We start from the raw sequence: 19498 nt of genomic DNA on the forward strand, positions 1-19498 counted from the left end.
AACTATAGGGGAGAAAGTCTAAAACAGACCAGATGATTTCGTCTACCAGCAGGAGAAGAAGTAGCCTACAAAGTGGGCTGAGAGGGACAGTGAGTGGGAGACAAAAATCAAGCTTCTTTCTGGTTGCATCCCATCCCCGCTGCTTGTTCATACCACGTATGTGCAGCCTGCGAGACAGAGGAGCATGTGTGCCCTCAGTGTATACAGTTACCCAGCCACAAAAAAACAAGTGTGTGTGTCAAAAGATGCAATTCCTGGAATCTAGGAAAATCTAGTTTATTCAGTGATCCACCAGCTGCCACAAATGTTGCAATACCACTGTAGACGCACAGTAACATTTAGGGCATTCTGCCCCTGCTATCTACACATTATTACTTTCTTTTTTTTTTTTTTTTTTTTTTTTTTTGAGACGGTGTCTCGCTCTGTCGCCCAGGCTGGAGTGCAGTGGCGTGATCTCGGCTCGCTGCAAGCTCCACCTCCTGGGTTCACGCCATTCTCCCGCTTCAGCCTCCCGAGTAACTGGGACTATAGGTGCCCACCACCACGCCCGGCTAATTTTGTTTTTCTTTCTTTTTTTTTTTTTAATTTTTTTTTTTTATTATACTTTAAGTTTTAGGGTACATGTGCACATTGTGCAGGTTAGTTACATATGTATACATGTGCCATGCTGGTGCGCTGCACCCACTAACTCGTCATCTAGCATTAGGTATATCTCCCAATGCTATCCCTCCCCCTCCCCCCTCCCCACCACAGTCCCCAGAGTATGATATTCCCCTTCCTGTGTCCATGTGACCTCATTGTTCAATTCCCACCTATGAGTGAGAATATGCGGTGTTTGGTTTTTTGTTCTTGCGATAGTTTACTGAGAATGATGGTTTCCAATTTCATCCATGTCCCTACAAAGGATATGAACTCATCATTTTTTATGGCTGCATAATATTCCATGGTGTATATGTGCCACATTTTCTTAATCCAGTCTATCATTGTTGGACATTTGGGTTGGTTCCAAGTCTTTGCTATTGTGAATAATGCCGCAATAAACATACGTGTGCATGTGTCTTTATAGCAGCATGATTTATAGTCATTTGGGTATGTTTTTCTATTTGTAGTAGAGACAGGGTTTCACAGTAGAGCCAGGATGGTCTCGATCTCCTGACCTCGTGATTCGCCTGCCCCAGCCTCCCAAAGTGCTGGGATTACAGGCGTGAGCCACCACACCCGGCCACATTGTTACTTTCCATTGAAACTAAATACCAAAAGAGAGGTTCATAGAGGCCTTCAGTGTAGTTTAGTAATGACAGTTTATTGCTTTTTGCTTTTGGAAAGAAGAAAATATACATAGTTCACAGAGCTCTGCTTTCCAAAGGCACATGGAGAATGGGAGTTAGCCTGTGGCATTACCCTGGGAACTTTAGTGATAGCCACCTACAATTTAAAATTATGTAAAATTCGTGTCAGAAATGCAGCTCTGTAAAACTTACTTCTACATAGAGAAAAAATAATAATGAATCTGTATTTTATTAATACCTTCCTGAAAAACACCAGGAGAAAAAAAGCACAGGAAAATCAGCTCCTGATTCCATGAAGCTCTCTAAACAGGTCTTGAGATAAGGTAATGTTTTTACTTTCTTTTTCGAAGCAGGTGTTTCCAAAATGGACTATCTGATTATTATATATTTGGATAATTACATGTTAGTCCTTTCCATTCATTAGACACAGTATAGATGCTGCCTTTTTGGATTTATATAATATGTGTTTATCAACTGCTTAATGCAGTATTTTTGAACGTCATTCAATAAAATCATTAGAAAGATATCTGTGCAAAATCATTTTTACATCATCAGAGAAACAAGGTGTGAGGACAAGTTTCCCAAATGTCAACTGCACATATAAGAAGGAGGTGGAATTACAATCAACCTAGCTGTTGTTTGTTCTATTCTGTTTCATTGTCGTGCTAACAAATACAAAAACCTTTTCAGCTTCATTAAGACTGTAATTTTCCTAGGAAGCAAGTACCTGCATGAAGAGCTAGTTCACTTTCAACTGTTCTGCTTCTCTAATGAACTAAGGATTATTTCCATCCTCTCATTTTTATTCTACTCCACTTTGGCCCCAATTGTTCCTTTTCCTTAAGGCTATCAGTTCAACAATGCTTTCCCCTATACTTTATCTACTGATAGCCAGCATAACAGCCAACAGACTTTCTTAAGTTGGCAGAAATCCAAGTATTGTCTTCACAGTTTAGACTTGGGTAGGAATTTAACACAGAACAAATGCACCAGGATTTAGAAGAGTCCATGTGCATGCTAATATTCTGAGGATACATGATGAGCAGCTTCAGATGGAGAAATGAGAGAAAACTTCTTGCTATTTGCATTTATGCTTCCAAAAGGCTTCATCCTCTGGCTCACATAAAGTTTGACATTAAAACATTAAACCAATTCCATGTGCTTTATGAACCACATGAGAAAATTATTTTTACTATTTTTTAAATCTAAGTCTGCTTTTGATCCCAAACAGCTAAAATGTGTGATTACCCACTGTAGTCACTAGAATTAACAGTAAATTACTGTAGGCTGTTTCTGAAAACTCAAATGCCTCCTCAAAAGGGAAAAAAAAAATCACACACTGATTTGAATGTATTGCTGATTCTGTAAAGGCACCTCCAAAAAAGAGTTCCAAACACATTTTGAGCTGTTGTAATATTACAAGAAAACGATATAACTTTCCATGATAACTGCACTAAATGACAATATTCATTCCATATGTCTACTTCCAGGCATGTTAGTTCAGTCCTTTGGAGCACATTTATATGTCCTGTAAACACACAGGAATCTCTCTCTTTCCAAGAGCAGATTCGTACGTTGAAATCAATCAAATAGAGGAATATTCCAAAACCCTACATTTGAAACATCCAAGAATATGCAAGAATCCTTTCTTTTGCCTTTTCATCTTGACTTCCATTCTAAAATTCATAGTTCTAGGTTTCTTCTTACCGTTCCTCAGAAAAGTCTTTAGAGTTATGAGTGGCCCCTTTCCAGTGAGGTCTTTAGAGTTACGAGTGGCCCCTTTCCAGTGAGGTCTTTAGAGTTATGAGTGGCCCCTTTCCAGTGAGGTCTTTAGAGTTATGAGTGGCCCCTTTCCAGTGAGGTCTTTAGAGTTACGAGTGGCCCCTTTCCAGTGAAGTCCAAGTACTACACAGTGGCTATGTGCACAGGCTTAGGAGCCAGAATGTCTAGGTTCAGGCCTCTATTTTACCACTTATAAGCTGTCCCTTCTTGGACAAGGCACTTGATCTCTCTTTGCCTCTGCTTATTCCTCCATAAAATGGGACTTATTACAGGACTTTTCTCATAAGGTTGTTGCAAATCATCAAAGTGAAGTGCTTAGCACACCCCCTGGCACACTGCAAGTACTCAGTACATGTCAGCTGTTCTTACGTCCAATGGCCGCTTTATGATTCTCATTCTCAGACCTTCGATGAGTCTAACAATTGCCAAGTTATTTCTTCAACTCCTTTTTGTTTGTTTGGTTCAATGCTCTCCTGGTTCTCTTGCTGTATCTCTTTGTTTCTCTTCTTCCCTAAGCCTATTCATCATCACACCCCACCCCCATCTCCAAGTTCAGGTCTATCTCCATCATTCTTCTCTCTTTTGACATGACCCTGAAAAGTCTCATCCACTCATATGATTCACTGTGTTTAATACAAAGGCATTTAACAAGATTTTAAATGTGCATTCTGAGGCAAGATGGCAAGAGAAAGGGATTCCACACAGTTTTTTTGTTAGCAGTAACTATGGCAATATACGGCTAGCTTGTATTGTCATTGCCAAAACTGGCACTGACCTCACTTCAATAATCTGATAACAAATGCTAACATACTGTACCACTGAGCTAAGAAGTGATTAAGTTCTACTAGTTGCTCAAGGCCCAAGCAAAGAGAAGGCAAAGGGTCGGAGTAGGAGGCAACAAGAAAACCACAAATGTGAACTTACCAAAAAAAAGTGACAGGAAGAAAAATTAAATAAACTTGTGGTTAAAAAAAATAAAGAGACACAATCTTTGACAGAGAAAGCAGCAGGAGGTGGCAAACTTGAATGCTCACAAGGGCTAATACCTAAGCTAAATGAATGAACTTGAGCAAGATGTGACAATAGGTAGTGGTGGGGACTATGACAAACTAGAAGATGTATTTAAAGGTATTCCTATTCAGCTTTTAAAAAGTAGACATCACAGGCCAAATAAGCCACAGGTCTCTATTTTTTATCCTCTGGGTGTAGAGAAACAATGGTAAAATATATCATTGCTACCTGCCCACTGGGGATGAGGCTGGCCAGCCAAGAATTTTTTTAAACAAACTTATCTTAATGACAGAAAGCTGCAAGTAAGACAAATTGCTTTATAATCTTATTACACTGTTATATGACTGTTATGATTCATAATTCAAGCATGAGATCTGCTGCTTCTCTCCATCACAAAACCAAAATACTATGTTCATGGATGATTAAGATTGACTTATTGGCTTAATGTGATACAAATCCTGCCAGTATGACCCCCAAAGGTGTATTTCACACTCATAGTGGGTCTCTGAGGTAGTTATTAATGTATAAAAGTTCCAAGATCTCCCAGGGACATAGATCTTTATCCTGAGAAGTACTTGTAACTGACATTCTAAATGTTCCCTTACATGTGTATTATATCATGATAAGAGGTTTTTGCTTTTGTTTTTATTGCCACTTAGTTTTGATCAAAACATTCCTCCTTTTTGCATCCCTGTTAACTGAAAAATGACAGTCTCGTGGACCTGAAAGATCATTCTTCTGAAAGATGGGACCAAATTCAATTAGATATCAACATTGTAATCAGCTCTGTTTAGCATGAAACCAATGAAATCAATATCCAGGACTGTTCGCAAACAGCAATTATTTCCAGGAGATACTTGTTCATATCCAATCATTATATCTCCAGATTTTTTGATGCTATTAAATGAATCCAGTTCATCATCTATGGGTCGTGTACTGTGCATCACACAGTAAGGCTAGAATTAAGAAGATGAAGAAACTATAGTTGCTCCTGAAAACTTATGCTCTAGTGAGGGAGATTGGAAACTTGCTGTTTTGATGCAATGCGGTAAATGCTATAAAAAGAGATGTGGAGAGAGTACTAAGGGAAAATGTAGATGAAGGGAGAAAGGAAAGTAGTAAAGGCCTCCCAGATGTGCACTTTAAAAAATAAACATCACATCCCAGTTAAAACAGAATACAACCAACCTAGGTACTTATCCAGTAATAAGCACCACAATAAGTATACCAACCCACCATCGGAAGTCACCCTGAATACTTCCCCACACTTCAGGATGGATCTGTCCTGACTCGGTATCAGATTTTTATTCATCACTCTTGAAATCACAAACATACATCTAAGTAAGAGAATCTACCGCCTCTAATTCTTCAAAGAGGTAAGCAGATGACTTTCATAAGAGCAGCAAACAGTGAAGACTCTACAAATGGAAATAGAATTCTGGAATCAAAAAGACTCCTCTCTCCCATGTGGTGTGGGAAATGACACCCATGTTTTTCTTCTCCCATTGAAGGTCTGGGACTGTACCCGTGGGTAAAACAGGCAGTGGGTAGATGGCACTACCCTTCTGCTACTAACGGGCAAGCCTGCCTTCTGCTCTCCAGTCTCCACTACCACAAATGCCTGAAAATCTGCCACTTGGGGATGAATTTGATTTTGAAAATCACCACTGGGAAAATTCTATGGAGTCAACAGATATTTACACCTTAGTGCAGATTTCAGGATAGCCCTTTTTCCTGAAGGGGAGCAGTTGAAGACACCCCCAAACTTGGAGAAACCTCTGAGTAACATGCCAGTTTTGATTAGTAGCTTAGTAATTTAACCCATTCAGGACATTTCTTAATCTTGGACAAAGATCAAATCTTTGAAGAAATCAATGTGGAATGGTTCAATATCATGCCCTTTATTTTAGACTGTGTTATCATCAATATCAACTATGAGCATCAATAGTCTTTGCAGCAAATCTTTAACCACTTTGTTAAAATGGTTACAGGTAAAATGTTACAGGTAAAATGCCCTGTAACTTCATCTTATTAGTGATTTTTCTAAAACAAATTAAGCCCAGCATTATCATCTGAGAAATTATTTTCACACACCACTCCTCAAGCTACACATTAACAATTTTAATCTCCTACAACTTCCCTGATTAAGTAATAAGGCCACAGAATGATATTGCCTAGAAGAAATAGTTTTTAGTACTCTGGACCATTATAATTATTAGCGAATAAAAACACATCTGTGCAAGTTGTAAAGAGAAGCAGTTTCAGGAGGGACTCCTAAAGGATATCAACATGCAATGTAAAGGTCTATTATGCATTACACATCAATACCATGCAGTGGTCCCATTAATAGAGATACAATGTAATTTACCTAGTAATCAAAGTAATCGACCTGGAATTTCTTGCTCAAATAGGTATTACTGCATTATTAGCAAATAACTGAATTAAGATAAATTATAAACACAGACAGAAAATAAACAATTTCTCACAAACCACTCTCTGCTCTTTGTTTTCCTCTATTACAGGTTTTAAATGACATATTCAACATCTGCTACTGAATCTTTACTTTCCATCTTAGAATAAGATGTCTATACAACTTTGGCTAAAAGTGATTACTGCAGTTTAAAAGTTCATGCAAATTTTCAATTGCAGTTTTGTGTAACATAAAACTTCTAAACTTTCATTATAAAACTAGGGATGATGAGAAAAAAATCTATAAATGTAGAGACAAGATTATTAGTAAGACCAAAGTTCAGGGAAAAAAACTTAAGAATATTGCATATCCACACATATCTCAATATCATACTTGTATTTTTAGGTAGGCAAATCAGGTAGAATGTTTCTTTTAATTAAGAGCAGCAGTAAACATTAGACTTGAAGAGACAAAACACACATTCAAATTAAAGGTTTCTTATGTATGTGGCCTTGGGGACATCCCTGGACCTCTTTGTGCCTTCATCTTCTCATATGCAAAATTAAGGATAATTCTACACACTCTAGCAGGCTGCAATGAGTACTGAATAAACCATCTACACAAAGTAGCTTCTCAGCAGACACTCAATATATCTATGGTGAGTGTTGAATGCTGAGCTTGTACACCTCTACAGCCCCCAACAGGTCCAACAGATCTTTAGGTGTGCTTTTCATACTGAAATTCTCCCTTTCCATACATATGTTTTGTTCAAGACCACTTAATTCACTGGCATAATAAAGAGCTTAATCCTTACCCTTACAGAAGAAAGTTCTCCCCTTTTTATCCTGATGCCAACTGGTAATTATGTATACGCTCATAACTGAGTACCACCAAATTAGCAAATAACTGAATTTAGGTAAACTTGGACTGACAAACATTGCCGAATATCATGCATAGATCCAGGGCCGCTGTCTTGTCATCCTAGGGACCTTCCCAATGACAACTGAGAAATCCCCTCAAAGCTCAGCAACATTCAGGAAGTAGCCATGCAGACCCAATGTCTGTGCAAATTAGTAACAGCTTTAGGTACCAGCATGTCTTTATGTAAATGATTTTAAAAACCATTACCTCTTTCACACTGGGGTCCAGTAAATCCGTAAGTGCATGCACATCGATTTGGGGCCACACACCTTCCTCCATTGAGACAGCCACTTTCACAAACAGCTGTAAAATAAGGAGAGAGCTGAGACGCTTTACCTGAAAATAAATGCTAATGAAGTAACACTTGTGGTCCTCTGGAAGGACAACAATAAAATGTCTAAAGTCACCCTGGTGTTTGTTTTGAACGGTCACTCTACAGTTACACATACTCAGATATTCCTCAGTCCACTCTTAGGTAAAGCTGCCTGGAATAGATGAGTTTGTATCTATGTTAATGCTGATGGTCTCATTCCGTGAAGCATCTGAGCAATGCTTTCAGTTTAACCTCGAAAACAGTGGTTTCTAAGAGATGTCACTGAATGGGAACTGTGTGTTAGCAAAGACTCTTTTGCTTATGATTTACGTTTAATTGCAACAGGGCTCCCATGAGGGGAAATATCAGCCCCTCTGATGTCACCGTTACAGAAATGTAGCATGTTCAATTGCACAATTAACTGCAAACAACAAAATACTACTAATGATCTTCAGTAATTTAAGTACCATAATGAAAATCCAACTGAGAGTTATAACAGAACTTATGGAAACTATTGGAGCAGTAAATCTAGAGATGCTTCAGGGCAGGATATTTTGCTTGTTACAAATGACATTAAAATAAGAATTGAAAGTTCATGTGCTGAACAACTCCTCTTTGTACAAGTTCCTGTAACTCGTGCATGCATGGGCTCTTGCTAGGCATCTTCGTCATGCGTGGCAGGCTCTTCTCTGCCAAATATGTCAGTTCCACCCACTCTTCAAAGCCCAGCTGAAATCTTACTGCTCCATGAGGCTCCCCCAAAACCTCCATTCAAATTCCTTGCTCCTTATATATTTTCTATACATTTTTCCATACATTACCCTATAGCAGCCATGAAGTTGAGCCACTCATACTTTCCCTCAAGAGAATCTCCTGCAAGTTTAGCTGGCAGACCACTTCCAGCTGCTGTACCTTCAGATCTGCTGCAATGTTCATGTCAAGGGCAGGCTCACAGCCAATGACTAAACACAGCATTAGGATACTAAAGCCTGGCTATTTCCACCCATCATGGAACTCTTTGATGGGCACTTTTTGCCCTGGGTTCTCCATCAACCTGGCTAAGGCTTTTTGGAGCTGCACTACAGGCTGAAGTTCCTTCTATGCAATTGTCCTTCCTTCCCTCCCTCCTTGCACAGGATCAGACAGGCATCATGGTCTGAAGACCATTCCCTCCTACTTCTGCTTCCTCTTTCCTTTATTCTTCACGGGTCTTTTCCCCAATAAATTCTCTTTTATGTCTAATTCTGTCTTGATATTTTCTTGGCATAAGAGGACCTGAACTGACACAACCCTTTTTAACCAAAAATTATGGCAGGAGGCCATTACTCATCATATAACCAGAGAGGTTTATGTAAATTAACTGTCTTCTTTGCCTCTTGATTTATAGTCAGGGAGAATGAAGAGCTTCTAAACAGAAAAGAAATTTTGAGCTTGCCTAAGCCAACCCTCCCAGATTACAGATGAGGAAGCTGAAGTTTAGGAAAAGTTTTCTAATTCTGCCAGTGTTAATTAAGCACTTGTGTGTTGGGCATTGGGCTAAACTCCCTCAGGGAGCACCAAGGTGAGCAGAAGAGATGCCCAGCAGCCCCTCCTGATTCTCCTGGAATGCCTCGGGATCCAGCCCTATCTTGCCATCTCCACAGCCATAGCCTTAGTTAGGACTTGTCTTCCTGCTCCTGTTTTGTCCTCCTCCAGTTGCGCTTCCACACTGTGATCTTTCTCACTGTAAACCTTCATAAGTGAAGGGTAATAAGGTTGGTATTTCACAAGAGTAAACACATGGGCTATGGAGTCAGACTGCTTGGGTTCCAACCCCAACTCTGCCGATTACCATCTATATACCCTTAGAGGAACTACTGAGGTCCCTGTGTTCCAGTTCCCTCATCTGCCAGAGGGTAACATTAATGTCCTCTAACACAAAGAGTTGTTGTCATATTAAATGAGTTAACACACATAGAGTTCTAAAATGTGCCTAGCACACAGTAAGCACAGAGTAACTGAAAAGATGTATGTTATTGATGTTGTTAGTGTTGTTTATTGTTGTGGTCTCACTCCTCTTTCCTGGCCCTACTTTGGAAGAAAACATAGTATGTATAAAGGCATCAAAACCTGGCCCATGACATCCTATCTGACCTTACTTCCTTTCCCCTCACTCTCCTCTGCATTTAAGCTCTAGCAACACCAAAGCACTTGCTATGTCCCACATCCCTTGCTGTGTCTTGTGCTGGTGCTTTGGTCATGCTCTACCATCTGCCCAAAAGGTCCATTCCCCATCATCTGACAGGTAAGCTCCTACCCATCCCTCAAGACTCAGCCCAAGGATCACCCACACTGCGGAGGCTGCCTCTCCTCTCTCCAGGCTGGGCTACACAAAACTCAACCAATATTCTTCTCCCACTGCAGTGTGTGGATGGTGATACAGTTTGGCTGTGTCACCACCCAAATCTCATCTTGAATTCTCATATGTTGTAGGAGGTGGGAAGTAATTGAATCATGGGGGCAGGTCTCTTTCCCATGCTGTTCCCATAACAGTAAGTCTCACAAGATCTGATGGTTATCATAAGGGGGAGTTTTCCTGCACAAGCTCTTTCTGCCTGCTGCCATCCATCTAAGACGTGACTTGTTGCTCCCTGCCTTCCACCATGATTATGAAGCCTCCCCAGCCATGTGGAACTGTAAGTCCAATAAACCTCTTTCTTTTATAAATTGGCCAGTCTTGGGTATGTCTTTATCAGCAGCATGAAAACAGACTAACACAGATGGTCACTAGGGCATTCTCTACATTTTTGTTTATTTATAATAACATTATTAATCCTAATAAATATGTACACAAAAGCAAAAATTAGAAACGCCCTGAATAACGCCCACCATTGAGGATTCATTAAATAAACAGTCAAACATCCAGGTAATAGAGTACTAGGCAACTATTAAAATGTATTTTAAAATGTGTAATGAGCATACTTTGAATAAAATATTAAGTGAAAAAGTGGTACAAAAACTATATATACAGTAAGAACTCACGTACCAAATATGCATTACAAGTCTAGAAGATACTATCTGGAATGATGAAATCACGAATAATTTTACTTTTTGTATTTTTAAACTTTTCCAAATTTTCTGTAGGGTATATATGTTCATCTTAAAGTAACAAAAAAAAAACAAGGTTTTTAAAAAGAATGTTCGTCTTCTGCAAAGCACAGGGACTGGTAGAAAGTAGATACAATAAATGGTGTGTGCAAATGAACCTTCAAACTGAACACCATGTGATAAGTACTTCAGTAGCAGAATCTAGATTAGGAAATGAGAGGGATGCAGATACCACCAATCAAGATAAAGGACATGTTTAGAGAGAATGATGAGGCTGAGTTTTGAAATATTTTATTTGAGATGCTTCCTGAAAATCCAAGTGTTGAAGTTCAGCAAGTGAGTGGAAGGTACGCGTCTGGAATGAACAAGAATTCTGCTCCTTTGGTGGTGACTAGAAATCAAGGTGGTGAAGGTAAATGAGAGGAAAATGAATCAAACAACCTGTAACCAATCAAGGTTCCAATTGGAAATTTGGTGCTAAGTTTTTTGAGTAAGTGATTTGTTCATCTGTAAAGGTCACTGGACACTTGTAAACATGCTGTGTCCCAGGTAATCAAAGAAAATCCATCAGCACTTATCTCTTTATTCTACTTGTCTACAAACAGGTTAACATCTAGAATACTTATAACTACAGTGTACTTACGTTGTCCACAGTGAGTCCCTATGTATCCTTTCTGGCATAGACAGTGATCATCACTGCAGCTACCTCCATTCATACAGCGAATATTGCAGTGTTGTACTTGAAAAAAAAGAAGAAGAATTCACTTTTGCAACTTAAATGCATAGATTGCCACAGCTCACAGGAGTTGATTTGTAGTTATTTGAAGAGAAAATCAAATAGCTTATCAGGATTCATCTATTTTTACCTGATAATGACCTAACTGAGAATGCTAAACATATTATTTGTGTGTGTAAAATCATTTACTGGCTAGGCGCAGTGGCTCATGCCTGTAATCCCAACACTTTGGGAGGCCAAGGTAGGCGGATCACCTGAGGTCAGGAGTTTGAGACCAGCCTGGCCAACATGGTGAAACCCCATCCCTACTAAAAATACAAAAATTAGCCAGGCGTAATGGCGCATGCCTGTAATCCCAGCCACTCCGGAGGCTGAGGCAAGAGAATCTCTTGAACCTGGGGGGGCAGAGGTTGTAGTGAGCGGAGATCGCACCACTGTACTCCAGCCTGAGTGACAGAGCGAGCGAAAGAAAGAAAAAAAAATCATTTACCATGCAATGCAATTGTTTCTTTGGCATTCACTTTAATAGTGCTAAATGACTTCTTTAATTTAACAGAAATTACAACTCAATGTCATTTCTGTAATTTATACCAACAAGAAAGTATTGCCTTGAGTAACCATATGAGACAAGATTATGATGGCAATAATTTTCCCGTGAAAAGATTTAGAATCCCAGGTAGATGGCACAGGGGAACAGTTAAGAGTAGCAAATTCCAAAGAATTTTGTTAAAAGAAATTTTAGAGGCAGAATAGAGAAAAAAGAAAATACGTACAAAGACATTTAATGACAACACTGCCTGATGACAGGGACAGCTGGATTTGCCTGAGAAAGAGTTGCTTGTTTAAACTGTAACCTCAAACTAAATAAGATCCTCATTTTCACCTACAGAAGTGTTCATTTCGGGGCCCAGGGTAGAAAGACCATGGGCTGACAGCCTTAGACCCCAGACAATGAGACACTCAGAGAGGCTGGAGTAAAAGACAGCCACGGGCTCATAGTGAGCAATGACAACAGCACAGGCAAGTGCTCTCATTTCTCCAGTGTTCAGGCTATCTCTAGGTCAGTAATTTAGGAATGCTAATAGCACTTTCAAAATCCTAGGCTATTTCCTAGTCCAAAGCTTGATTGAATTAACCACTAATCCTTGTTGATACCTGCCTACACATGGAGGCCAGGATTGGGCTTTGGAGGTTTGGCTTATTCTGTCTGGTCCTCCAAGTTGTGGGAGTAAATTCTCAGGGAAGAAGGTTCGATAATTTTAGCTAAAGAGAAGAGAATATCTTCTTTCTACACAAAAGCAGAAATCTGCTGTTTATGCTCACTCTTCCTGAAGCACAGGGGCCAAATCTTCTCTTCAGAGCAAATAGAAGATTCCTCCCAACAGCCACCCTGTCCATTACCCCTTGTTAGGAATCCTCAGCCACGGTATTGAAAAGTGGCTACTTGACTTCAGGAGAAAGGGACAATTTTTATAAGGAGCTACACAAATCTCAGCCTGCCAACAGGGAAGAAAAGTGGAGAACCCACTATCTTCTATACCCTTTTACAGCACAAAGAAGTTAGGTCGAGTTGAAAGTTAAATGCCTTTTCAAGAACATGCCACACACTGAAACACCATCAAAGGCCTGTTTCTACTGAACTAGAGCCACCTCCATCTCTCCACATTCACGGTCCCCTCAGCATGGCCCCAGGCATCTTTCGAGGCTCCTTGGCACATGCCCACTATGTCCTATGACTCTATCCCCTGATCTACTTATCAGTCATTCATTCACTCAACGAACATTTCTGAGTGCCTACTATGTGCCATGCAAAACACCCGGCACTTTCCTTGTCCTAGTCCCTCTGTAGAACCCTCTCTCTTACCTGCCTCTTTGTCTTCTTGCCCCTAACTCCTAAACCCCAACACAACACACACACAGTTCTCCCCCAAACCTGAAATCCTATCTATCTCCAAAACCCATTTCAAATATTGCTTCTTTCCACTAATCTTTTCTGATACCTCCCAAACCAAATGTGAGCCCTCTCTCCTTTCCAATTACTTCATATTTCTCTTTTGAAGCATATATTATATAATCCAGCCTATTTTTACTTATTTTGCCCCACCTCATTTGTTTAAAAACTTCTTGAGAGTGGGGAGTGGGAGAGCATTAATTATGCAATACCTCTTAAGTGCCTAGAGTAGCACCTTGCTTTATATGTAAGTGCTGTATAAAACTGTGCTAAATTAATTTTTATTTACTTAACTCATGCTGCCTGATGATGACATCAAAAGCTATGCCCAAAGACCAAACTGAGACTTAGAAGTTGTCCATTGTGTCCGAAGCACTTATACAGCCCTATTAAGTAGGTTGCTATTAAAAATATTTTTATCTTTGTTTCCCCATGTATGAATGCAGAAATAACTCCTTTGTTGGAGTAATGAAATTAAGCAACCCCGGAAACTGATTGCAGTTATTTTAGGCTCTTATGATTCCGTTAAAACATCTCAGCCAAGATGCTTTTTTAACTAAAAATCTGTCTATACGTATACAAAGAAAAAAAATGATTTAGTGAAAACTTTGAATAATATTCTAAGTAGGTCATGAAAAGGTGTATAGTTGCTTTAAAATTTGAAGTTAAACTTAGCTTCATCCTATCTTAGAAAAACAGTGAGGATTGGGAAAAGCACAGGAAATGATGTCATCTGTCAAGCAGCATAGGAACTCAGCCTTCAAACTGATTTCAATTAAAGCAGTTCATGCCAAGAGCTAATTTCCATTCCCACATGAGCAACAAAGCCATTTAACTACTTTGAGATAAAAAAGCTAACAGTAGTTTAGTGACTTTACATTATTTGTTCAAGTTGAAAATCAGAATGAATTCTTCTTTCTGGCAAGAATGGTAAGTTTATAATTAAATGCAATATAATAAATCTCCCTGATATATATTTTTTACCCTGTCTTTCAGGCAAACCTTTTCCAGCATAAAATATTCTTTCTTTAAAAAATAAAAGCACTCATTCAGACTTGTGAAACAAGACGACATCAAGGAACCATATGCATGAATCCTTGGGGGAAGCCAGGAGGAGGCAGGCTCAGCACAGGTAATAGGCTCTGAATCACTTGCTTTGCCACCGTGTTAACCATGGGAAACTTTGTATTCGTTGTGAGTCTTAGATCTTTAGTGGGGAATAAAGCATTCCGATAAAGGTGGGAGCAGTCGCTCAGGATTTCTGTGGGGAAGTGAAAGAACTAGATACGCAGTTTCACTGTACATGCAGGAAATAGTTTACAGAGAATATATACCCAAATGGGTTTTATTTTGGATTCAGTCCTGCCATTGATGCATATTCTAAATTTATACTGATTTGAACAAGAATTCTAGATGTATCATAATTAGGAGACCAAGTTCTACGTCTCTTAAAAAAGCCAACTGAAAACTAGGGGTTCCTCCTACACCCATAATGATGCTGTATTCTTTACTGGATGCACTAAGTACCCCAAGTCAGAAGATATTCCTAAATTGAATCTGTGTTAAGATTTTACTAGAAATTGAAAACACTAGAGGAATCAAAGTGCACTGATCCTGCCATATGCAGCGAACCCTGAGAGTCCTAGGGTCCCAGTGAGGACCTGCCGTTGAAGATGAGCAGACAGCCGTAAAGGGTTTCATGTAAGGCTCAATAACCCAGAGCTAACAGAAAATGTTGCCATCTCCCCATATCCATAAAAGATCCCAAATTAATTTTGTGTTCATATCAGATGTCAGTCAGTCATTTCAGTCATTCAACAGTGACTTACTGAACGTCTTTCATTTGGCAGCATCGGCCAGAAAGAGCAGAAGAAATTTTCTTTAGATTACAGCCCAGCACAGATTAGTTCTTAAATGATTCATCAGAAAAGAACAATGTGAGCACGCTATGGGAATGAGAGAGAGGCAGGGCTGGCACTTGGATCTCAATACCTCAGGTAATGATTTTCTTTGGGATGCATTATGTTTGGAATGATTCTAAAGACCTGCCATCATCAGGCACAACTGGCAGGAAGAACACTGGGAGCAATTTGCACATAAGCATTTGTATGACGAACATGTGATTTTAATTTAGGTACTAGGAAAAGCACAGACAGACAAATTAAACAGCTAGACTAACTTCTGGACTCTACACCTGAGACAACAGTCCACAGGGACAATCAGAGTCACTGCAGGATAAAAACAATTTTCATTTAGAGGGATAACAGCAATGGCATTTCCCTTAAGTGAACAGATGTCTGGGGATGCCTAAAGACACACAGCTTGGAAGAGAAACTTCACTAAAATTCTCAAACAAACAAACAACAAAAAAAATCTAGCCAAGCTGGAAAAGCTGCAGAGAAGGACAAGTTAAATGACAGTAGTGATAAAGGTGCTTCCATAAAGGGTGGACTAGAAAGCAAAGAGTTCAACCATTTCTAAGGACAAGTCTGAGTAGATTCCATGCATGCTTCTCCTCCCAGTCCATATAAATCCCACACTTCCCTGAAAAGCTTTTTCAAGGAGGACTTCTTCCAGACTGGCTAAAGCACCACCTTCCCTTCCTCTGAATGTCCCCACACTTTCAGGATTTGGTTGCACCATACTCCCTCAAACTTGCTAACACACTGGTCTAGAATTGTTCTGTTGGCCTTCTTACACCCTTAGAGCTCAGATTTGCATTGGGAGTACAAATGCCCCAAACTCTTGCTCCCAGCTGATTAAAGCCCCTTCCTAAAACCGGTGTCCGAGAGGTTTTGTCTGCGACCGGTCCTGCTGACACTCTCATTGAATTGAAGTAAATTAAATGAGAAAATGTGATCAAACTATAAGGGGTTTGAAAAGTATAAAGGGCCCCAAATTGATATAAAGGTTTGATGCAATTCCTATCAAAATCCTAAAAGGTTTTGTAAATATAGACAAGATTAATCTACAGTTTTTACAGAAAAGAACTAGAATAGCTAAAACAAAAAAAGGATAAAGTGGGGAAAATCTGCCTACCCATCTGGGTGGCAGAGCAAGACCCTGTCTCAAAGAATAAGTAAATAAAAATAAAACTATGAAACTATCAGAAAAAAGTTGGAGAAAATCTTCAGAATCTAGGAGTAGACAAAGCATTCCTAGACTTGACAATGAAAGCATGATCCAGTAAAGGGAAAACTGATAAGTTAGACTTACTCAAATTTGAAAACATTTGCTCTATGAAAGATCCCATTAAAAATATTAAAAAGCAAGCTACAGAGTGTGATAAAATGCCTGCAAATCACATATCTGACAAACAGCTAGTATTTAGAATATACAAAGAATTCTCAAAACTCAATAATGAAATAACAAACAATTCAATTAGCATCTGGGCAAAAGAGGCCAGGCACAGTGGCTCATGCCTGTAATCCCAACACTTTGGGAGCCCAAGGCATGCAGACTGCTTGAGCTCAGGAGTTCAAGACCAGCCTGGGCAGCATGGCAAAACCCTGTCTCTACCAAAAATACAAAAAACTTAGTGGGGCATGGTGGTGTGCCCCTGTAGTCCCAGCTACTCAGGAGGCTGAGGTGGGAGGATAACTTGAGCCTGGGAGACGGAGGTTGCAGTGAGCTGAGATCGCGCCACTGTACTCCAACCTGGGTGACAGAGTAAGACCCCGTCTAAAAAAATTATTTTAATTAAAAATAAGAATCTGGACAAAAGATATAAAGAGACCTTTCACTGAAAAAGATATACAGGTGGCAATAAGCACATAAAAAGATGTTTGACATCACTATCCAATAGGGAAATGCAAATTGAAACCACAGTAAGAGATGACTACACAGCAATCAGAATAGCTAAAATAAAAAATAAAGACAACACCAAAAGCTGGTAAGGATGCAGAGAAACTGGGTCATTCATACACTGCTGGTGAGAATGCAAAATGGTACATACGGCGACTCCAAAAACAGTTTGACAGTTCTTAAAATGCTAAACATGAAACTATCATACAATCTAGAAATTGCATTTCTGAGTATTTATCCCAGACAACATAAGATTTGTGTTCACACCACAAACTTGTACACAAATATTCATAGCAGCTTAGTTCAAATAATAAAGAAAAAAAAACTGATGACAACTCAGATGCCCTTCAATAGGTGAATGGCCAAACAAACTTCTGGTACATCCATAGCATGTACTACTACTCAGTAATAAAAAATAACAAGCTGTTCATACTGCAACAACCTAGATGACTCTCCAGAGAATTCTGATGAGTGAAAAAAGCCACTTCCAAAAGGTTACATATTCTGTGATTCCATTGATATAACATTTGTGAAATGAAAAAATTATAGAAATGTAGAACAGATTAGTGGTTGTCAGAATTAGAGAGAGAATTATGTTGGGAAGAAAATAACAATAAAAGGGCAATATCAGCGCTCTCTGTGGTGATGGAAATATTCTGTATCTTGACTGTATCGATTTTGTGATATCCTGGTTCTGCTCTTGCACTATAGTCTTGCAAGATGTCACCATGGGGAAAACTAAATAAAGAATACCCAGGATATTTCTGAATTATTTCTTACAACTGCCATGGTTGGAATATTCCTTCCAAAACTCATGTTGAAATTTAATTATCATTGTGATGGTATTAAGAGGTGGAACCTTTAAGATGTGATAAGGTCATGAGGGCTTTGCCCTCATAAATGGATTTATGCCATTATCTCGGGAGTGGGTTGGTCATCTCAGGAGTTCAGCCCCATTTTCTGTCTGTCTCTCATACTTGTTCCCCATGTGATGCCTTCCACCATGGGATTGCCCTCGATAGACATTGGTGCCGTGCTCTGGACTTCCCAGCCTCCAGAACCACGAGCCAAGTAAACTTTTGTTGCTTATAAGTTATCCAGTCTGTGGTATACTGTTATAGCAGCAGAAAACAGACTAAGGCAACTGTTTGTAAATCTACAATTATCTCAGAATATGAAGTTTAATTTTTAGCATTCTTTAAAAAAGTGTAAAGAGTAAAACAGAATGAGAAGATTCCAAAATTACAAAATATAAACTGTAGGAATTACAAAATAGAAAATACCAAATTACAAAATATAAACTATAGGAAACAACTTTTATAACGTATCATATATAATTATATATATAATTAGACAATTATATACATACACATACATATACATATATATATATTATTGTCTAAATGTTTGAGTCCCCACAAAATTCATATGTTGAAACTTAGTCCCTAATGGGAGAGTATGAAGCAGTGGGGCCTTTGGGGAGGTGATTAAGTTATGCAGGCAGAGCCCTCATGAAAGGATTAGTATCCTTATTAAAAAAAAGGCCTGGGAAACCTGTTTGTCCCTTCCGCCATGTGAGGACACACAGAAAGCACCATCTAGGAGGAGCAGGCCTTCACCAGACATGTAATCTGCTGGCCTCTTGATCTTGGACTTCCCAGCCTCTAGAACTGTAAAAAAATACATTTTTATTGTTTATAAATGACCCAGTCTATAGTATTTTGTTATAGCAGCCCAAACTGACAAATATATATGTAAAGTTATAGAGTTTATTAATCCCAGTGTTACAAGCTAATATATATTTGAATGTGTGTATACACATATTAGAAGAATGAGTAAATTCATACATCAGTAAACCATGATAGGTCTTTATGACAATTAGGATTGCTCAAAATCCATCTCTAGCCTCAGAGACTGACATAGCAAAGAACAGTCCTAAAGAGGGCTGGAATTAAAGTCTAGAAAAACTACTGTTTTGACCCTGTCTAGCTAATCATTCTTTTTGCCCTGGTGCTGAATGACGAGTGTCAAGAGTTCCACCAGCACTAAGGGAAGCCACAACTTCCTGTTGTCCAAGAGAATCACTGGCTGGTACTTTGAACCTTCTGGAAATGCAATCTCTCATTCAGGTCACTAAGAGATCATTTTCTATTCTCAGAGTCACAGGACACTCAAGTCAAAAACCACCTGAAAG

At 39.1% G+C, this 19498-nt stretch overlaps 1 protein-coding gene across 2 annotated transcripts in view; it reads right to left on the reverse strand.

Moving 5' to 3' along the window:
* The window catches only part of FBN1 (fibrillin 1), a 235420-nt gene that overhangs the window by 178447 nt on the left and 37475 nt on the right, over window positions 1-19498 (reverse strand). For both annotated transcript variants that reach the window (XR_008539304.2, XM_001149266.6), the window contains exons 5-6: window positions 11457-11552; window positions 7621-7716 (exon numbers count right to left, since the gene is read on the reverse strand). Coding sequence is in view for 1 of the 2 variants with exons in the window: in XM_001149266.6 (XP_001149266.4) it covers window positions 7621-7716; window positions 11457-11552 (192 nt within the window). In the remaining variant the exon portion in view is untranslated. The remainder of the gene's footprint in view (window positions 1-7620; window positions 7717-11456; window positions 11553-19498) is intronic.

This window comes from Pan troglodytes, chromosome 16, assembly GCF_028858775.2.
Source record: "Pan troglodytes isolate AG18354 chromosome 16, NHGRI_mPanTro3-v2.0_pri, whole genome shotgun sequence".
In the NCBI taxonomy this organism is placed as follows: Eukaryota; Metazoa; Chordata; class Mammalia; order Primates; family Hominidae; genus Pan; species Pan troglodytes.